Source organism: Lacerta agilis, chromosome 11 (genome assembly GCF_009819535.1).
Source record: "Lacerta agilis isolate rLacAgi1 chromosome 11, rLacAgi1.pri, whole genome shotgun sequence".
Lineage (NCBI taxonomy): Eukaryota > Metazoa > Chordata > Lepidosauria > Squamata > Lacertidae > Lacerta > Lacerta agilis.
The window spans coordinates 26,946,908-26,968,236 of NC_046322.1; the positions used below are offsets into that span (position 1 = coordinate 26,946,908).

Here is a 21,329-nt window from a genome sequence, read left to right on the forward strand (position 1 = left end):
GAATGCCCTGCGGCCTCTTAGAGGGCAGGGGACTTTCAGGAAGGGGGAAGGGAGTTTCTGAAGTATGTAGAAACCCCTAGCTATTTTTTGGTGGCCCCTTTTGCTTCCAAACTGACCAGCACTCAACCACCTGGGATCACTATTAGAGGGAATTATGGCTACATCATTATAATGCACATCAATCTCTGACTTTTGTCTTCTGGATTTCTGGGGGTTTTCTTGTTATTATTCTGTCTCTCACAGCTACAATAAACCTACTATTAAAATTATGGACTGGTCATTTCTTCGTCAGAGGGCAAATGGGCAAATTTAGCAGGGGATCAAATACCCCCCCACTTAGACTTTGGGGGTGAAAAGTTAGGCTGAAAGCATTAGGATTTTTAATTCAGTTGTTTTTAGATAAATAGGCTAAAACTCTGGTTTGTATGTATTTATCTCTCTGCCTTATACTTCCACACAAAACAGATATTGTCTGTTCTGAAACCTTTTACATATAAATTATCGTTGCAATATATTGCCCGTGGTGTTTGCTTTTATAAATTGAAAATCAAAAGTTTGGGTCAATTTGGAACGAGTCATATGAAATGTACACAAAATGATGAAAGATTTGAATTTTCCAGCCTAGATAATAAATACCATGTGCAGTCCTTTACCTCAACGATTTTCTAATTCAGCGTGTGTCTGGCAGACTTTTCCTTTCATTCTTGTTCCATGTTGAAAGTAGAGCAAGAAAACTGTTAAAAGTGTAATGAAATTTACAGAGATCAAGGAAAAACATAAACCAGCACAGTTTAACCCCTGGAAGTTTAGAGTGGGCTGGACTGACTTTATTTTACACTTATAAACAGTGTGGGAAAGTGGCTGTTCTAAAAGAGCATATCAGATCTCATGGAAATGTTTCATCATCAGTGCTTCTTAAAAAGGAGCTTGCCTTCATGAATGACTTCACTCACCACCTAATAAAATGCTGCACATATCATTAAAGGTGCGGATGAATTCCCTATTGTCAGACAGAAAGAGGAAACCTCAACTTACCCTGTGCTAGCCTCAGGCAAACAACCCACTCTCTTTGTCAGTCCTCCAACTGTGGTATAGGGTGATAATAACAATGACCTATGTATGATGCACTGCTGTTGTATGGCTTACTGAGAGAATCTGTTTACAGGTAGGTAGCTGTGTTTGGTCTGCCATAGTCAAAACAAAATAAAAAATAAATAAATTCCTTCCAGTAGCACCTTAGAGACCAACTAAGTTTGTTCTAGGTATGAGCTTTCGTCTGTATGCACACTTCTTCAGATACACTGAAACAGAAGTCACCAGACCCTTATATATAGTGAGAGAGGGGTATTACTCGGAAGGGTGGTGGGAATGGGTGATTGGCTGATAGGTGTGGAAAACCCGTTGACGACTGTTGTTGTTGTTGTTCAGTCGTTCAGTCGTGTCCGACTCTTCGTGACCCCATGGACCAGAGCACGCCAGGCACGCCTATCCTTCACTGCCTCCCGCAGTTTGGCCAAACTCATGTTAGTAGCTTCGAGAATACTGTCCAACCATCTCATCCTCTGTCGTCCCCTTCTCCTTGTGCCCTCCATCTGTTAACGACTGCAATTGGTCTTACAGGAAAAAGCAAGGGGTGAGATGGCTAAAGATAGCTTTGTCATGTATAATGAGATAAGAATCTGTGTGGAGCTGTTTTTGGTGAGCTACAGCACTTTCAAGTGCACTTATATAACTTTCAAGCCTGACACAGCTTAGGATCAGAATACCTGAAGGACCATTTCCTCTAGATGATACTGCCTGGACTCGAAAGTTATTAAGAGAGGCACTTTTATGCATTCTTCATCCTACACCTAAGGTATAGTAGGTAGGGACATGGGAGAGCATTTTCTCTCACTCTCTGAAGTATCATGGGAGACCCATACTTCCTCCCTGTTTGATGGTATATAACATTTTTATTTAGGCTGGTCTTTGTCCCAGAAGCTAGATATTTGTTTTCTGGTGGCTTACTTCATTTTTATAGGTTGACTGATTTGTGCATCTTTTTATCTGCATCTTTTATTGTAATAGTGTGTAGGCATTATTATTTTATTATTATTATTACTTTTGTTTCATAAGACACTTTGAGTGGTTCAGTTTGTGAACTGGAAAGAGAGGACAGGAACATTCCTAAAATAATAATAATGTAATGATAAAACAATTATAGTAATAAAAATTAAAAACAGTAGCAAACTCTTTTGAGCACCCCTATGTGAGACCAGGAAAGAATATGGTTACTCAGCATTGATTAAACTGTGGCTGGTGTGTGCCTTTTTCTAGCAGATTCTTAGGACTGTGGCTAGCCCAGGTTGCATCCATCTCATTAGGCTCGAGGCTTGGGAACACATGTTCATTATAATATTTACATTATTGGCGGGGCCAAATTAAAGGCTGCACTGTGTTCTCAGGCCTCACACATCACTGACAATCAGGCATGCTTTCTGTTCTGCTGGAATAAAGGCAAAGATTAGTCTGCCTACACAGACAAGGCTTTTCTGAATCCTCCTACTCCATCCTAAAGAGGGGGCCTTCTCTGCTGCTGTCTGTCATCTATCCACATGCCCTTCACTTATGCATGTACCCTACACAGACAGATTGCTTCCTGTAAAGTAATTTTAATTTAGAACTGATCTTTTTATCCTATTGGAAGCACTCAAAATTTTGCCTTCACGCAATAACAGTCTAAAAGAAGAAATCACAGTCTAAACATGTATATATATATATAAATGGCCTTTAAATAATCAACACAGATGTAATATTTAAAAATTACATGATTGCATGACAGATTGTCTGTCAAGTCAAATGTTCAATCAGCCATCACTCTTGCAGAAGCACCTTATGCTTCGGGCATACTGCTCATCTTTTTATGTTATATTTAAGTACCTCACATACATTCATATTTGTTTCACCTGTGCTTTATTTTTTAAAACCTAGCAGGTTTTTAAAACTGATTTGGGCATTGTGAGGGAAGTGTCTTGGTGGTATCCAGTGCTTTTTTCCGGGAGGGGGGTACATGCACCTAAATATTTTGTGAATGTTTATACTTTTGTCCATTTAGTGTATTTATTTTTCCTGATTTGAACTACAGTGGTACCCCGGGTTACGTACTTAATCCATCCCGGGTTACAATACGTAACCCCAGAAAGGACATAACCTGAACAATTCGTCGAAAAAAACCCGAAAAAACCGCGAAAAATGCTCTGCGCATGCGCAAATTGCACGCACGCCGGGTTGCACTTCCAGGTTAGCGGAGTTCATAATCCGAAAAGTACGCATATATAAAATGGTGGTTTTCTTGAGTCAAAATGAGAGTACCCCTAAACATTTTTTTAAAAGCAGCATAGCTAGCCACTCGGGTGCCAAGGCTGACGTGTGCCCTTTGCCTGGGGGTGGGGCAAGCCAGGGCAGGGCGCACTGAGCAGAGCCTCCATGGAGTCTGCCCACCACCTCCCCCTCAGCTGTAGGGTGGCGGTGGGTGGATTCAAGCCCCACACCGCCGTTTTGGGCAGCACGGAGCCTGCAGGCTCCCTAGCCACTGCATTACTCCCAGGAGAGACGCGTGGCTCAGGAGCACTGCAGGCCCATGGTAAGTGCCGCCCCCCACATGTGGCGCCCAGTATGCCCCCCCGCCCTCCCTAGCTACTCCTACTATCTGCAAACTTACGAACTGTTATTTTCAGGTGTTGACAATGGGGAAAGAAGGCTATATTTGTATGAAATGTTATTATTACACTTCTAAGCTATCTTCACAGCTCTAATAAATGATTCCTCAGTCTTCACCATAAGTCGGTTTATAATTATAAGTATTTATTTGAAAAGTATAATAAGTTTCAGTGCGCTCTGGCACTCGTCACGGTCCTCCGTTGTGCCAGAAGTGGTTTATGACCTAGAAAGCTGTCTGTGGACAAACGCCAGCTACCTCGGCCTGAAAGCGAGATGAGCGCCACAACCCCATAGTCGCCTTTGACTGGACTTAACCTTCCAAGAGTCCTTTACCTTTTTACCTATTCCACACACGAACAATATAATTTCACAATGAATATAATACTCATGTCCTGTTTGATCTTAGGTGCAGGTATCAGCAATAGAACTTCATCACAGAGTAATTATTTTTCTTGGGAAGATTCAATTTTCAATACCTCCATACATGCTGCAATTCGACATGGAAAATGGAAACTACTAACAGGCAATCCAGGTAACTTTTTATGGGATTCCTCCCTTTCTCATGTTCTGGATAATGGCTCTTCCTGGTATTTGCTGTATTAAATTGGTGAATACTGGTTTTGGCAGCAATTGATGCTCCAGAGGTGTAAGAAAGAACTGACTAATAATGATCATAAGAACTCCCACCCCTTCAGCCTCAAAGTAAGGTTGGTTGGTTGGTTTGTTAAATGTGTATGGCCACCCATCAATAGACATTTCCTCCTGGGCAGCTTACAGAGGTAGGAAAGATGACCAGTTTAGGCTGTTCTGCCTGAAAAAGTAACTTATTTATTTAAAGTGTGCTAACATTCCCACATGCAATACCTGTTTTGACATAGTACGAAGCATTCTATTCAAATTTGTCACTTGAAGCAGCAAGAGGCACACCTGCTAGAAAGCTCACTCGTTGGTAGGCATCCCAGCTTTCCAGTTGAGGCATCCAGCTGGTACTATAATTTATGTCAATCAGTGTCCTTGCAGTTTAATCTCTTATCTTGTTTCTAGGATGGCACTGTTTGTCCGCTTGTGTGTGTCTTGTCGCTCACCCGCTGATCATTGAATCAGTTCACCCGCTGATCATTGAATGTTCGTTATAAAAATATATATGTAAAGGTGCAATAAGAGAAAGGAGTTGAGGGTGGTGGTGTCAAAATCAAGAAAAGAGCAACAAACACCAGCCAAATACCGTAGCTCTACTGCAGACTGAGCTTCATTCACACCGTTTATATTAGGAGCTCTTTTTCCTACTAACATCTAGTTCATCTTCTGGGTATTCTGTTGGTCAGCTGGCAAATCTCCATAGGGAAAAAAACAAATTCCACGTTGCAAGTTCAATTCCACTTCTCTGAAATTGAACATGTCAGATCTGTGAACAAGCTGGAAACAAATTAAGAGGCTAACGCTGTCCCAACTAAACTCTAATCTGCTCTGTTCCTGTTTATAGGTTGCTCCCACTGGTTTCCACCGCCATCTTTATTTAATGAGTCAAAGGCTCTGTCTTCAGACCCTCCAACAAAGAAACTTTGGCTCTATGATATTGTTAATGATCCTGAGGAACGAAGCGACTTGTCAGAACAATATCCTGACATTGTGAGAAAGCTCCTTTTGCGTCTCCGGCACTATGACAATAACTCTGTTCCCGTGTTCTACCCAGAAAATGACCCTCGTTGTGACCCAGGAACGACGAAAGCCTGGGGGCCTTGGATGTAGGAAACTGCTCAGCAGCCTGAGAAAGGTATATCCAGGGTAGTCATAGAGCTGATTCCCACGTTATATTTGTGTACTTAAAATGTGTGCATCCTTGTGTACACCAGGGCAAAGTGTACAAAAATGTTCCATGGGAATCAGCCCATAGACTCAGGGACACAGACACTTCTGACTTGTTTATTTTACCTCTTCAGCTTTCACTTCAGTCCATTGCATCCAGTTCTTATTCAAAAGCTGTTTGAAGGATCCAGTTTCACCATCGTTTGTGCTTGAAGTTCTATAGAATCATAAATCTGCCATTTGGATGTTGGTGGGGTTTTTGCCATCCATGACATGTCTCTGAAGCAGAGGGTAAAATGATGCTGCCTTCCCAAAGTTCCTGGCCAGCTGGGAAACATTATTTCAGTTGGAAAGCTCTGAGTCATGGGGGGGGGAGGGGCAGGGCCTTCTAAATTCTTTCGCATCTGAAGTCAGAGGCTTGATTTCATACTTGCCGGGAGCCAGCTTTTATCAGAGACTGACAGAGTTGTAAAAGAAAAGGAAAAAGAAGCCAATTGTAGAGTTCCTTTTCTCTCTCCCCACCTTTACCTCGTGAGTCACTCTTAACAGGAGCATCCTAGAATCTCCATGAACAGAACCTCTTAGCAGCTACACACCAAGGTCCTAGCGATAGCCAAACATGTCAGCTGTACACCCAAAATGTCTTATTTCCACAATATGAATATTGTGATCCTTTACATAGTGGTGGACAGGATGGTGGCGTGGAGATGTGTACCTGACCTCCCAGCAGGTGAGTTGCTGCTGCTTACCAGGAGGGAGAAGGGCAAGATATTTGTGGAGGGTGGCACAGTGCATATGACACTGGCAGGAGCACCAGATTGACTCTGCTGGCACATTTGCACTGCACCAATCTTGCCACCACTGTGAACCTCCCAGTAAGCAGCAGCGGCTCACCTGCCAGGAGGTGAGGTAGCTGCCTCCACCCCACCATTCCATCTGCTACTGCCCTATAAACATATTTACTCAGAACTTTCTGGACTGTTTTTGGTTTTTTTACACAAAGTCCCCTCACCAAAGGCTCCTGATTAAACTTAGTAGTTATGGGATGAGAGGAAAGGTTCCGTAACCAAATAACAGAAAACTGGGAGCAATAATAAATGGACAATTCTCACAATGGAAGTGGGGTTCCTCAAATATCTGTAATGATACCAGTGTTTTTAATATGTCTGTAAATGATGTGGAGGTAGGTGTGAGCAGAGAGGCAGCCAAGTTTGCTGATGACACTGTATTGTTGAGGGTTTCAGTGAGAACTCCACATAGTGGGTGGAAACATAATAGCGGTTTATAGAATTCTGCATGAGGTGGAAAAAGTAGATAGGGAAAAATGTATTGGGAGCTTCTTAATCTGTGTCATGTGTTCTTTTTAAATAAAGGGGTGGTGGTCAGATGCCATCACAGGATGATGGTCAGAGTCTCAGCTGGTCATTTTATTAGAGGGCTCTAATAAGTTTGAGCAAGTTGAATTTACTAAGCAAGTTTCAAAACGTCTAAATATTGTAATTTCCTTTAGACAATCTTCTTGCTTTCTGGGTTTCCCCCCTCTTTTGATGATCTCATGCATTTTACATTCTGAAACTTTTCATTTGCAACCAGTGGACCACAAATAAATTATATTTGTCCGACTGTCTGTTCCTGAGCCCAATTCACAGTGCTTGCTCTGACATTACCAGTGCAAGGTAAACTGAGGGGGAGAGCGGGCTGAGGAGATTCCATGGCAGAAAAGCTATCACCTCCTAGGTTCCACCACTCAACTCTGGCCAGGATGGAAATTGCTGTGGTGGCCCTTTTCTATGTTATTCCCTCGTACCAAATGTACTGTTTAGAAACTGGGTGTAAAGGGGGGAGGGGGGGCTTGACGCCATTTTTGCTTTAGCGGATACTATTTAGGTTGACAAATTGTCCAGCCTTACCAAGGACAATCCTCTATTGGATGAGCTGCATGATCCAAGTCCAGTTTAAAGATAAAAGAACCATAAAAGCCCCCTTCAAGGCAGGGGCCTTGAAGTTGCTCATCAGCAGTTTGCATTTGGATAGCAGGCTGCAGGTCACCTGCTCTGATAAAAAATAATAACATTTCTGTTCAAATTGTAGTAATTTTAAGGGTGCATCTATCCACATGCAAATTATATGCAAACTTGTGTCTTCTTTTATTTTATTTTGGCAATGTGTAAGCAGTCACCCTGGAAGAGTTCTAAGCACTGGATTCATAAGAAACGAATTTGAAGAAGAGGTGTTTTGTTTTGGTAAGTGCCATATTGATGGTGTTAAAACATAAACATACACAAGAATTTCAGTTCTATTAAATTGTGTATTGCTTATCTAAACACAACCTATACATTAAGTAAAAGATTTATTGCATTAGGTTTTTCAAGCTATAAATAAATTGTGAGATCACATGGAGGTGCTGGTCTTCATCTTCTCTCATCCTTCATCGCTAAGGCTGCAATCCCATGCATGCTTACTCAGCAGGTAGGTTCCACTGGAATTTACCGGTACTTTTATGTGATCACAAATCTTGACCTATGTGTATTACAGATGCACAAGGTTTGCTAATTACATTGGTTACCCCATACAGTGGCGTCGCTAGCCTCTGCGCTGCTGGGGGCGGCGGCAGCGCAGAGGCACCCCCTGGGGGAGGGGCACGACGCGCGCGCCGCGACGTCATCATGACGTCACGACGCACGTGTATACAGAAAGGGGGGATTTCCCCCTTTCCGAGGCTTTTTTTCGGCGGGGGGGTGACCAGCGAGGAGGGGGTGACAAGCGTGACCCCCACCTCGCTGGTCGGCCCCCCCCCCCCGCCGAAAAAAAGCGGCGGAAAGCGGAAAAAGAAGCAGAGCGGCGCTTAAACGCGCCTGCTCTGCTTCCTTTCCAGGCTTTCCCCGCCTCCCCCCCGCGGTTTTTTCGGTGGGGGGTGGTGACCAGCGAGGAGGGGGTGACAAGCGTGACCCCCACCTCGCTGGTCAGCCCCCCCCCGCCGAAAAAAAGCGGCAGAAGCACCCCATCCGTATGCTGCTGCTCCCGGGGTGACGGAGGGAGCGGCGGCGCGTGGGAGTGGCGGGAGGGGCCGCTGCTTGTCACCCCCACCCGCCGCTGCTCACCCTGTCACTGGGGGCGTACCGCCCCCACCGCCCCTCCCCAGCGACGCCCCTGACCCCATAGATGAATTTATGTTTGGGGGCAGGAATTGTGTTTGGGAACATTGGAAGGGCTGATACTAAACCTCTTGCTTGTGTTGTAAAAACTGAACATCTGCTGCAGTCATAAAAAAAGATAACCCTCCCAGCTGCTAGTTACCCTTTGTTCTGACTGGGCTCTGTGATGAAAAACAAACAAACTGCTGTGTTTTGTCTGAAGAGCTATAGTTAAAATAAGTACAGTCAAAGAGAAATTCTAGATTTAGATGTACAGAACATACTCTTCAGAAACCACAACAAGCTATACTAGCAAAGCCACAGCTTACTATGGACAAACGCTGGCATCCAAGGCAAGGAAGAAAATATAGGTTTGACTGCATAGTGCCTTTCATTCTTAAAATATCTGAGGGCTCTTTATAAAGTTAGGAGCTATACTACAGTCTGCTGCACAATACACTAAATCGACATGTTGGAGCTGGGCACATACTTCATCTTTGGCATAGGTTGTTTTATTTTTTGTCTTCAGATTTAGCAAACAGCTCTGAGAATCAGCATAACTACAAGGACTTTTTATCTTTTTTTAAACAGATAATATTCTATGGAAAACTTAAAGCTCTGCCAATCAAACTGAACATATAAACAGAATGGGTTAGTACTAGATGACTATGATTCTCTTAAAAATTTAGTAAAGAAAGCCTTCAGAATATCAGCAGATTCCTTTTCTTCAGTGTTCAACTGGTGGGTGCTTATTTCTTGCAGGAGTTCAAGACCCAGTTTATCAGCAGACATCATAGATGTGTAGGTTTCTTTACAAAAGACACACACACACACACACACACACACACCCCCCTCTGGCCTGCCTCCAAGGCCTATCTTGCATAGCAGCAGTCAGTCATTTACTGTCCTTCCACTCTCCCCCTGTCTCTTGTGGTGAAAAGCTTCTAATCTAGTTATCCCTGTTCCATTTGCACACGTTCTCCCATATCTTTTGTCCCAGTTCTCTCTCTCTCCTCAAACAAGCTCCCTTACTCTCACTCTCCTGTCTGCTTCTTCCTCTCTTGACACACTGCTTGTGGTGTTCCAAACCATCCTACATCCCTTGACTCTCAGCCTACTTAGTGATGGGACACTGAGGGGCTACAAAATTCTTCACCCTGGTGTTTTGTTTCTGGCCCAGTCTTTGCCTGTTCCAGCCGAGCCATAAAGAGGGCATCATGGCAGCCAGCCATGCTCGTCTCCTAACCTGCCCACCCCATAATGAGATAGATTTGGGGGGCTGCAGCTCCTGGGCTCCCCTGCTGCCTTTCTATCTTTTCCCACAATGGCTTCCTTTGTCATTGTTAAGTCCTTGCCAACTAAGTCCTTGCCAACTAAACTGGTACCTCAGTTTACAAACTTAATCCGTTCCAGAAGTCCGTTCTTAAACTGAAACCATTCTTAAACCAAGGCGCGATTTCCCTAATGAAGCCTCCCCGCTGTCAGTGCCCTTCCATCATTCAGATTCCGTTCTTAGACTGAGGTAAAGTTCGCAAACCGGGACACTACTTCCGGTTTTGCGGAGTTCATAAACTGAATCGTTCATAAACAGGACTGTTCTTAAACCGAGGTACCACTGTATTCTTCTAGGTACAAAACTGCACTTAAAATACACATAATTCATCCTATTCCCCTAGGCTTTGTTTTTCAACTAAACTTTTAAATCCTGTCTACACTCACTTGTGTGTAAACCCTATGAAACTCGCTGGACTTACTTTTGTGTAAATATGCATAGGATTGCACTGCAAATATTTACAAGTTCACTATGTTCTGATTCCTCTTGCATTTATTTTACTTAGTTGTGATTCCCCCCCCCCCTTTGACAGGGTGGATATTTTGTTTGTAGGAATTGATTACTCAGTCCATATGGTTCCATTCCTTGTCAGTTTCAAATGTTCTCCTGCGGGGATTAGGGTGCTATATACCGGTAAATTCTAACAACAAAAACAAAAACAACCCTGTTTTATCCCAATTTTGCAGGTTTTTTTACAAGCATAGAACCCCCATAGATGTACCATTCCTTGTTGATCTGTTTGCTTTGTAACACAAACCCCCAATAAAAACTAATTCTTTAAAAATGCATAGATTAATTAAGTTGTATAAACATTCCCTTGAAGTACACATTTCGTACATAATATTTCCCTAAAATACACATTTTTCTATGCCTTTCAATACATTTCCCTTATGAAACACACACAAGGAAGTTTGCAATCCGTTTCATAGTTGACCTGCATAAAATGCTTGGACTGGTAAATCAGATCGGTCCCCTTCAAAATGCAGACGGAACACATTTCTCTCTATTTGGGAGTCAACTGGTTAATTAAATAGATGGTAGCTTTCTTTCATTTATTTTCACTGATACTTCCATCTTATTTATTATTGACTTTGAAACACATTTCAGTACAATCCATGTTAAAAGCAACTCCCACCAGCAAATGAACTGACTCAAACTATCCCCTTGGGAGCCTGTCTTTAACCCTCACAACTTCAGACCTGAATGAGAAATTACATTTGACCTCCATCTCTCCCCATCCCACTTCAATCTTGGCTGCCTTCAAAACAATCTTGTAAGGCATCATTTAATCCATTATTCTCAGCATGTGATGACTGGATTCCTCCAGCGACTTGACTCCAACTGCACTTGCAGCCACAGCTCCTATACAAATGGTGTGTTTGGAATTGATACAGTTTTTGACAAGGTACACATTATACTTTTAAAGCACATCTCCGCTCCAAATATTCCTGAGGACTGTAGTTTGTTAAGGGTACAGTCGTACCTTGGGTTGCATACACTTCAGGTTGCGTACTTTTCGGGTTACGAACTCGCTAACCCGGAAACGCAACCCGAAGTGTGCGTGATTCGCGCATGCGCAGACGTTTTTCGCGGTCTGCGCATGCGCCGAAGCAGGTTTTTTTGGGTTTTGTACTTTTCGGGTTATGTACAGCGACCCGGAACCAATTAAGTACGTAACCCAAGGTACCACTGTACTGGGAATTGTAGCTCTGATTAACTATTTCCCCCTTTGTAAAGATACACTGGATTTGCCTGTTGCATTCCACCTCATAATCTCTTTTCTTTGTTCTTAAATGAATATAAGACCATAACTATAAATCACCCACTGCTTTGGGTAACATTTTTCATAGTAGATGGTTCAACCTTTGGCAGTTTCTTTGAATATTCATTTGTTTTCTTGCTCTCAGTCATTTACTGTTTCATAAATATTCAGTTTCCCTGTATGCAAAAGAACAGTTACAGCCCCAGTTAAGCCAAAGTTTGAACCATCTACCCATTGTGGGGTGGAATGCAACAGGCAAATCCAGTGTATCTTTACAAAGGGGAAATAGTTAATCAGACAGCCACATGCCAGTGGGAAAACATTTGTAACACATTGATTAAGAAATAACACTACCGTATTTTTCGCTCCATAAGACACACTTTTTTCCTCCTGAAAAGTAAGGGGAAATATCTGTGTGTCTTATGGAGTGAATGGTGGTCCCTGGAGCTGAATTGCCCAGGGGCCAAAAGCTGATCATGCTTTTTATTTTACAAAGAGAAAAGGGGGTGTTGAAAGGACCCCGCTCAGCAGCTGATCAGCAAGAGATCGGGAGAGAGAGAAGAGTCCCTGGCTCCCTTTTGCCCCACCCCTTGCCCAGGCCTCCATTGTTGAATGTGCTGCAGAGGGAGGTTGTTTGTTTCCCCAGCAACATGTGACTGGCTGATTAGATTATCTGTCTGGAAACTGTAGATATGGCTCCCTTTCCTTAAGATGCTGTAGAAATGTGAGTTGAACCCCATAAAAACAGGGTTTTTCCTCTTTGCTTTTTCCCCTTTGCAAAAAAAGCTGCACAAATCTGAGCTGATCCTCAAAAAACAGGGCTTTTCCCTTTGCAAAAAAGCTGCACAAATCTGAGCTGATCCTAAAAAAACCAGGGCTTTTAGAGGAGGAAAATCAGCAAAAATATTTTTTTTCTTGTTTCCTCCTCTAAAAACGGGGTGTGCCCTATGGTCCGGTGCGCCCTATGGAGCGAAAAATACAGTAATTAACTAATTTCCCCCAAGCACCATTTAGTTCCTATAGTGTTATTTCTTAATCAATGTGTTACAAATGTTTTCTGATCAATGTACTAATACTTAAATGTCCCTATCTAGCCTGCACTTCCCCCTAAGCGAGTGGCAACCCATTGAAGGAATCTATCAGAACTTCAGGAATGTCCAGTATCCCACTCAGATCAATAGCATCACTTTAACTGTTTTGACACCAGACATTATTTGCGTTACAGCTGCTTACTGCAACCCGTGGATCAAACAGTCATACATAATTCAGCATTGCTGAGATATTGATTGCTTCATTGCTTGAGGATGTTGTAATGACAAAGGAGACGATGCTCAACTGTGCGTGGGAGAAAAACAACTTTGAATTATTAATTCTGCATAAAAGTTTAGATACAGATAGTAAACATTAGAGGAAGTTTTTTGGTATATGAGTACCATTCATTAAAATGAGCATGTGCCACCTGTCTCTTTCTGGTGAAAGACTCCAAAACTACTCAACTATTCATAATCACAAGGTGGTCATTCAGAAGCCCACAGGGTACTGCAGGAAACAAAGGATCCATTTTACACTGTTAATAGAACTTTGAATTTGGAGGGCTTCAATGACTACTTAGGTCAGAGGTGGGGAATGTCTTTATGTCCCAATGTCACATTCCCTTCTGAGCAACTGACAGCCACATGCCAGTGGGAAAAGCAACAAATGTTAATTTTACATCTGTACTGCAGCCTAATTTCTACACACACTTTTCTGTGCTCCATGCTGGCAAGCAATAATCATGTTCAGAGTTCAAGGACACATTCCAGCCAGACAAAAACACTTAGGGTATGATGTGTATGGCTGGAAAAGAGTTCCAAGGGTCAGATCGAGGGCCTGCAGAGCCACATTCAGCCCTTACACCTGAGGCTCCCAACCTCTGGCTTAAGTATTGTTATAGGTTTGGGTGCCAGAGTTTGTAGGTGCAAGATCCCCATGCTTCCTAGGTTTAGTAAATTTTAGGATTTAACCAATACTTGGAGTATTAAGAGAAGGCGCCAGGTGTTTGATTTAGCAGTGTAGAAACACAGGCTAAACTTTTTTTTTCCTGACCAGGGAATCACTTAGAGATAAGCCATTAAGAAATAAAGACAAAGTCATGACCCATCGAGATTGGCTCCAGCAAAGCAAAGACTGTGGCAGCTGCAAATGGGGGATAGTTAGTAAGACAGAAGACCAGTAGTTTTGGTTTTGGATTAGAGTTTGCCTGTTGTAAGCGAACAGGGGGGAAATGGTTTGCAAGCTTGAGAGGAGGAGCCAGAGCACAAGGCAGGCTGTCTGTTTTAGGCTGCAGAGACGGCAATGGGGCAGATCTGGCCTCCCAGGAGCAAGCCACAGTCATCGTTTCTGCAGCAGCAGCAGCAGCACCACCAGCAGATGATGCATTCCTTAGAGGCCGGATCTGTTGCTGCTGTGGATCCTACTGCCTGAGGCAGCTGCCTCACCTCACCTTGCCTAATGGGTGGGCCAGTCATGGCAGGCAGCAATTTGCCAAAGCAATTAAAAGGTGACAAGATGCATACTTCTCACACATAATATCTAAGCACTGTCCACTTTAGCTGGTGGTCTAATTGTACACACTGAGAGATACGCAAATATGGGCCCCAACTGAACACTGCAATGTGGATATGTGTCTCCATTCTGATCAGCTGTGCATGAAGAGGCCTCATTCTGCATGAAAATATCTCTTGTGGGATTTGACCAGTTATATATATATATATATATATATATATATATATATATATATATATATATATATATATATATATATATATATATATATGCCTGAGTTGATGACTATTATGATGAACTGTTTAGGGGGAGCGTGTTCCATTTATATCAATAGGACATATTTCCAAGGAAACAAGTTTATACTTGCCTGGGGTAAAAATCAGTTTAACAAGCCTTTGGAATACTGCTTGGTAGAAATAAAGATTGACACAGTCCACAACTGCAAATTGACCAGAATGGCTCATACATGCTAAATAAAGAACAGGAATGAAAAGCTCCCATTGTCCCACAGAGCAGCTTAGGGTTTTGTGAATTGTCCCAAATTACATCATTGCCCATCTATGTGAATAAAAGCCTGTTGTTTGAAGGCCAGAGGTTGTACACTAGCAGTTGTTACAGAGCCCATTTTTCACAGTGTATAAACAGCTCAAAGCAGCTGTGTGGAAGTGTCAGCCTTTTGCATCCTAAATGGCTGGCAAAGTCAGTAACAGATTCCGCCTTAGAGCATTCAGGCTGTGTACACACAGACCTGTTAATAGCACAAAAAAGTTGTTTTTCTCACTCCAGAATCCCTTGTGCTTGTCCTCAACATCCTGCTTTCAATCTAGATGGATTATAGATCCTGCTGTCCACAAGGATGGGTGTAGTTACTTGATACATATTTGAAAACCCTCCCCTTGATTAGGTTATCCGCACATTTTCCTCCCTGCACATGCCCCAGGTGGACGATTATTGGTATATGCCCACCCACAATGTCATTGGGCAGATGTAGACACACTGCTGGGACTACTTAGATCTCTGTTTCCAAATGAACACACTGTGAGGTAATGCAGAATCAATCCACAATACACTTTTATTTTTGGAATGAAACCAGTTTCTCAAGAAGCGCTTTTCAGGGGCAAAAAAATATACAGTAGATCTAGATTGTGTATGGACTACCTAGAAAAAACTTACTCAATCTTCCTTGAGTCTATAATAAATTCTCATGTGTATGCAGCCTTATTCTAAGCCACGATTTATTTCATTAAGGTGCAACATAGATGTAGCAGGACATTACAGCTGGAGTTTTCTCCTTGAACTTGAACTTTCTTTCTCCCTCCCCCAGATAAACTCCAAAAACACCTCTAGCGTTCATTTATAAGTGCCTTAATTCATTCTAGCATTTTACAATAAGTTCTCAGAGTCTTCAAAATAACCAGAATTTTTTTATTTTTCTTCAGAAAAAGTACTTTCATTCTTTTTTTAAAAGGTGAACTGGATAACCTTAAATAGTTTTGTAATTTATTATTCTTATGTACCGGTAAATACATTTACATTAACATTATTGGATGTATTACCTATTGCCACCTTGCATTTTTATGGCAATTTCATACTATATACATTTTTTCTCTCTCTCTCTCTCCTGGTTTCTGAATCTCTTTCTTCTCTCTAATTGTTGAATGCAAGTTTATTTCTCAAATGGCTCTGGAAAGTTTTAAAGTTATGTTCTTTAATCATCTTCACTAAATTATCTGGATGTGACTGACATCATCAAAACCACAACATAAAACATGTGTATTCACTAATCACAATTTAGATAGTGGTGAAAATATAGAGCAGATCTTCCTCAAACCTTAACTGGCAGGCAGAATCAAGTGCGAACAGGTAGTCCTTCAAATACCCCGGAAACAAACCACAATGGTGACAGCAACCACTTTGAATTGAACTCATAAACATACCAGGAGTCGCTGCAGATTAAATAGCGGCAGAATCACATGCTTTGAACAATGGATCCCTGTCAACAACCTGGCAGCAGCATTCTGAAGCAGCTGTAGTTTTCAGTCTTTAAAGATAGACCCACCTAGAGCATGTAGCAATAGTTCAATATAGATATAACCAAAAAATGTTGCTACTGCATTTCCTTTTCTACGCGTGTTAGGGAAATGCTCATGTAGATGATGTGTCAGGTCTTTAGCTGAGAGTTATGGTGCATGGTTCAATTACCCATCCAGGGACTTGTTTTTATTATAGAAATAAAAACTATCTAGACAGGCTGTCATATTTTATCCTCAGTTTATTTAAATATAAGTGTATTTTAGAACAAGATGCAGGTAAAAACATTATTTTGTAGACAATTTTTATCTAGGTACCAGCAGGTTAACATCAACATCAAATACAAAACAGATAATTTCTATGCACATGGAAGTCACTTCCATGCACCTGAAACATGTAGCTACAGACAAAAGACAATTTGTGTCAGTTATCAACTAAATTGCTATTATCTGTTCAATCTGTGGACAGAAATAATGTGTTATTTGCAGGAAGCATTTATAGGTTGGGGTCAAATGGAGATGCCTCCTTGGGCCTCCATTTGAAATTAATAGCTTGGAAGCCTTGGATGCTATAGCAAAAGTTTCCGGGGCCAATGGGCACTCTTGAAATTTTGAGAAAGTGCCACGGGCACCAGCCACAATACGGCTGCTATCAGGAATTGGCTGCCACATCTAAATGCGCAGAAAGAGATAAAGCATCACAAAATAGTGCTGGCTGACCTGCCCCTGCATCAGTCCACTCGGCAATAAAGAAAAAGGCACCTACACCGGCTACCACAGAAAAGAGCCTTTGCAGTTCTCTGTGCAGAATGGAACAGAGCATAAATTTCCACTCCCAGATTTCCAATGAAATGTGGGCCTGTTTGAGCGGCTGTTCAATGTCAGAGAGGCTAAGCCTGGGCCAGTGAGTGAAAAAAAGTAGCTCTTGTGCATTGTAGATTTTTGAGGCAATATTTGCTGATATCTTTCATGAGGGCGCCATAGGAGGTACTGACACGAATGCTATCGCCATAGGTGTTTAACCTTTATACAGTATGAGAACAACCAAATGCCAGTGGAAAAGAGGGGAAGGAGGAGAAAGAGGCCTCAATCTAGTCGTGTGTTTACCCTTCCAATGCATTTGTCTGAATGCATTTGTTCTAATTCTTATAGAGAACAACAACATAACAGCACAAAATAGTTGAACACACTTAGAATCATAGAATCATAGAGTTGGAAGAGACCACAAGGGCCATCCAGTCCAACCCCCTGCCAAGCAGGAAACACCATCAAAGCATTCACTTGTTTGTATTATGGCATGAAATCAGCAGATATATTGCGGACACTTAAGTTATTACTATGGGGTATTTACAAACTCCTTGCTGTTTTATTATTTTGCATAATACTGCTAGAGTGGTTAGGAATTTAATTTCCTGCTCGCAGATCTTTTCCAGCAAAATACATGTGGATTTTTCAATCTGACATAGTATTCACCCCCTTCACATATGTTCCTCTGAGGGTATTCTGCTATATTCAGCTGTTGGGGGGTGGGTAGGTAGGGGAAGACATTATGTCAGAATCAGCCCTGAGACAGACCAGAATAATTAGTTTCTATTTGAAACTTAATAATTCTCTGTAGATGAGTGGTGAAGTTAAATTTAATAATACTGGGAAGCATTTGGCAGTGTTACAGTGTATCCCATTGCAGCATCAATGTCTACAACAGAAAAACCGAAGCTAGTCGCAGTAAAATGTTCAGCATGATATATTATCTGGTTGTTTACACTAACCTCATTTCCAAGGATTTCTTTTAACTCTTACTGGTCCAGTTGTGATGAATAACACAATGCACAATTATTTTGAAGCAGCGTAATAAAATGCATGGATCGAGCAATCATAGAATCATAGGATTGTTGAGTTGGAAGGGACCATGAGGGTAAATTTAGCCTAACCCCCTGCAATGCAGGACTCTTTTGCCCAATGTGGGGCTTGAACCCACAACCCCAAGATTAAAAGTCTCATGCTCTACCAACTGAGCTATCCAGTCCTATGGCTACAAATCTATCAGCGGGGACAAGGGGGGTAAGCAACTGATGCCACTGTTAAGCTGGTAGAACTTCCACTGTGTCCTATTCCTCCTCCGGTGGAAACATACAAGCACTGTGAGAGGGAAGGATTCACCTGCAGACATTAAATTCCATGAATATTGGCTCCTCTCTCTCTGCCACTGCAGTGACAGCCTATGAATCTTCAGGATAGGATTGCACCCATACTTAGAATACGAAGTACCCAGTAACTTGTTTTAGATTAATGGATCTATTTTATACATTTCTCTAACATTCTTTCCCAGAATATGTTTTCAACTGCTTTAAATTAATATTGCTGTTAGTGCTCACAGGCAGTGCATTCTGAACTTGTTTTTAAAAAGAAGTTAAAAACACTGAACCAATCTGCCCCATCCTGATACCTTCTAAGTAAGCGGCTGCAATGCCTCTGTTGGGAGGGCAGCTCTACCACCCCATCCTCATCTCAACAGTAGTTTATCAGGTAATCCAGAGCCCCAAAGAAAGATATCATGAGGCTCCCTAAAATTGGTGACTCCTTAACTAGAAACTGCACCACACTGTTATATCCCATAACTAAATGAACAGACATTGCACAGAGCATCCGCTTGGCTGCTCCCTCTATAAATACTGGTGTGCTGGCAAAATTCTCACTTCAAAAACTAAACTGTGCATGCACCGCCTTATTTTGCTAATAGTTGCAGCCATAGATTTTAAAGGGACAGGGAAACCTTAATGACTTTTGAATGGCCACTCAAAACGTCACCAAACCGATGAAAGACTGGGTTTCTAAGTAAGTCCAAATAAACTACATCAGTTTTCACGGAAATTGGAAATACTCCATTTCCAGCACTTCTTATGGTAGCTGTGGCACTGTTACAGGCAATGTTTACTTAGAATAGTTGTAAACCGCTTAGACTTTTGTGTTTGTGTGTTTTACAATCAAGCAGTATGTAAATTCTTACAAAAATAAAATATAGGACCAGTTCTGGCACATTTGTAGGCCTCATTGGGTAGCTTGTGTATGCCAAGTTTCAATTTATTCGCTCAACAGGTGTCTTTTTTAAATAACCCATAAAATATTGAGACTTATCAGGGCACAACAGCAAACCACCAACAGGATCATAGTGCACAATGTACACACACACACACACACACACACACACACACAACACAGTGCTGTGTTATATTTCTCCACTTCCTTTGAGGCTTAATCTCATGCTTTGCTTGCTGTTTTCCTTTCCCTCTTGAGACAGGCGAGGAAGGGTGTCCAAGAATTCCCTTTCTATCCTAGGGACACGACTGCTGCTTAGCACTGCACTCGGTTTCCGTTTGGTGCTTTTGGCAGCGTCTTCGGCAGGAAAGCACCAAGCTAGTAGTACCATTAACGTCTCTCTCTCTCTCACTCACACACATCAAGCAGGGAGAGCAAGCGAGAGAGAGCGCGCGCGCCAAAAAGTAGCTGGGGTTGGCGGGAACTCCCTCGCCTCCCGCAGCAGCCTCCTCTCCTGCCCAGTGCTGGGTTTCCCCCGAGGCCAGCTTCGCCGCGACTCTTCCGTTGCTTCGTCGGCCTTGCTGTCCCCTCTCCGTCCCTCCCTCCCAACACGCTCGTAATGAGCAGCAGAGACGGGGAGTTCCGCATCCCCCGCCGCACGCGGGCCTTTCTTCCTCCCGCTCGGCCCAGCCTTGCTCCATGCATGAACCCTTTATTGTGTCTGCCACGCTCACTCCGCCCCGCCCGCTGCTGGGAGCCGTGGGGCCTCCCTCCTATCAACACACACAGCCGCTGACCTCGTCCCCCGCCTCTTGGGACGCTCTGCCTTGGCTCGCAGCGCAGGGCAGCCTCGCTTCTGACCAAACCCTGCGCTTCGCCGCTCCGAGTCAGGAGCCTGGCGCGGCTGCTCCTTCGCAGCGTAGTCTCTCCTCGGATGGGCTGTTCCGCTTTCACGTGGGAAGACAGGAGTTTCTCTCCGCATTTCACACGTGTAGTCCCGCAGGGACCTCGATGCCTTACATCTGCCCTCATCCTTCCCCCTGATCTTTTTACACCACCTCAAGAAATCTCACTCAGAAAGATACCTTCCCCATTGCCTCACGCACTCCTACTGTTTTTGCCACACACACACACACACACACACACACAGCAGGCGTGTGTATATATTTTTCCCTTCAAAGATTTTCCATCCTCGTTTTCCTTTTTTACAACGTTGTGACAAACAGATGAAAGGAACACTTCCATGTCTCGGAGAGAAGGGAAGCTGCGCGTATCACCCCTCAGACTTCAAACTTGCGCCCACTCCCCCCCCCTCACGAAGCCGAACATTTTACCTCAGGAACCTCGCACCCCCACCTCTCTGTCCCCTCGGTTCTTCGAGCTTCGCAATTGTTGCTGGCTCTCTTGCTGTGCGCCAAAATGTGTGAATGTGTGTACATGAATATAATATTCCCATCCAACAGAGGAAAACTACCTTGACACTTGTTCCCCGTGTGCTCCTCCTTTTTGTCCCTCGACCCCGATACCCCCCTCCTCGTGCGTTTACTTGGGTCCCGCACCCCGCCCCTCCCTCCCTCCCAGATCTCCCTCCTTTCCCCTTCGGCGACGGACAGTCTTCGTCTCGCAATCGCTGGCGGCTTCTCCTCAGGGCGCCCCAATCGCTCTCCAACACTCTCCCTTCCTCCTCCGCCGCCGGCCTCGTCCCCCCTTTTAATCCATCGGCTTTGGGAGGAGAGAGAAGAGGAAGGCAGACGTTGGTGGGGGGACGGCCGTGTCGAGTGGGCTGGTCCAGGGCAGGACCGAGCGAGGAGGCAGCCTCGCTCCACACCGCTCCTTCTTCCCTCCCGCGGGAAGCTGCAGAGCAGGCGAGGTCCCTCTCCGCTCCTCCTGGACTGGCCACGCTGAGGCCTGCGGAGTGAAGGGAGGGGGACGCCCGCGCTGAGGTGGCCGGACTCCGGAGAGAGGCTGAGGTGGCGGAGACGCCG

The 21,329-nt window shown here is 43.5% G+C and overlaps 1 protein-coding gene and 1 non-coding gene across 3 annotated transcripts in view; one reads left to right on the plus strand and one right to left on the minus strand.

The window, feature by feature from the left end:
• The window catches only part of ARSB (arylsulfatase B), a 66,165-nt gene extending 59,041 nt beyond the window's left edge, over positions 1-7,124 (plus strand). For both annotated transcript variants that reach the window (XM_033164170.1, XM_033164169.1), the window contains 2 exons: positions 4,106-4,231; positions 5,183-7,124. In XM_033164170.1, coding sequence (XP_033020061.1) covers positions 4,106-4,231; positions 5,183-5,448 — 392 coding nt within the window. In that variant the 3' untranslated portion in view covers positions 5,449-7,124. The remainder of the gene's footprint in view (positions 1-4,105; positions 4,232-5,182) is intronic.
• An 11,137-nt stretch (positions 7,125-18,261) lies between these two features.
• Positions 18,262-18,334, minus strand: TRNAK-UUU. Its single transcript has one exon. It is a non-coding gene; the product is annotated as a tRNA-Lys (tRNA).
• Between the last annotated feature and the right edge of the window lie 2,995 nt (positions 18,335-21,329).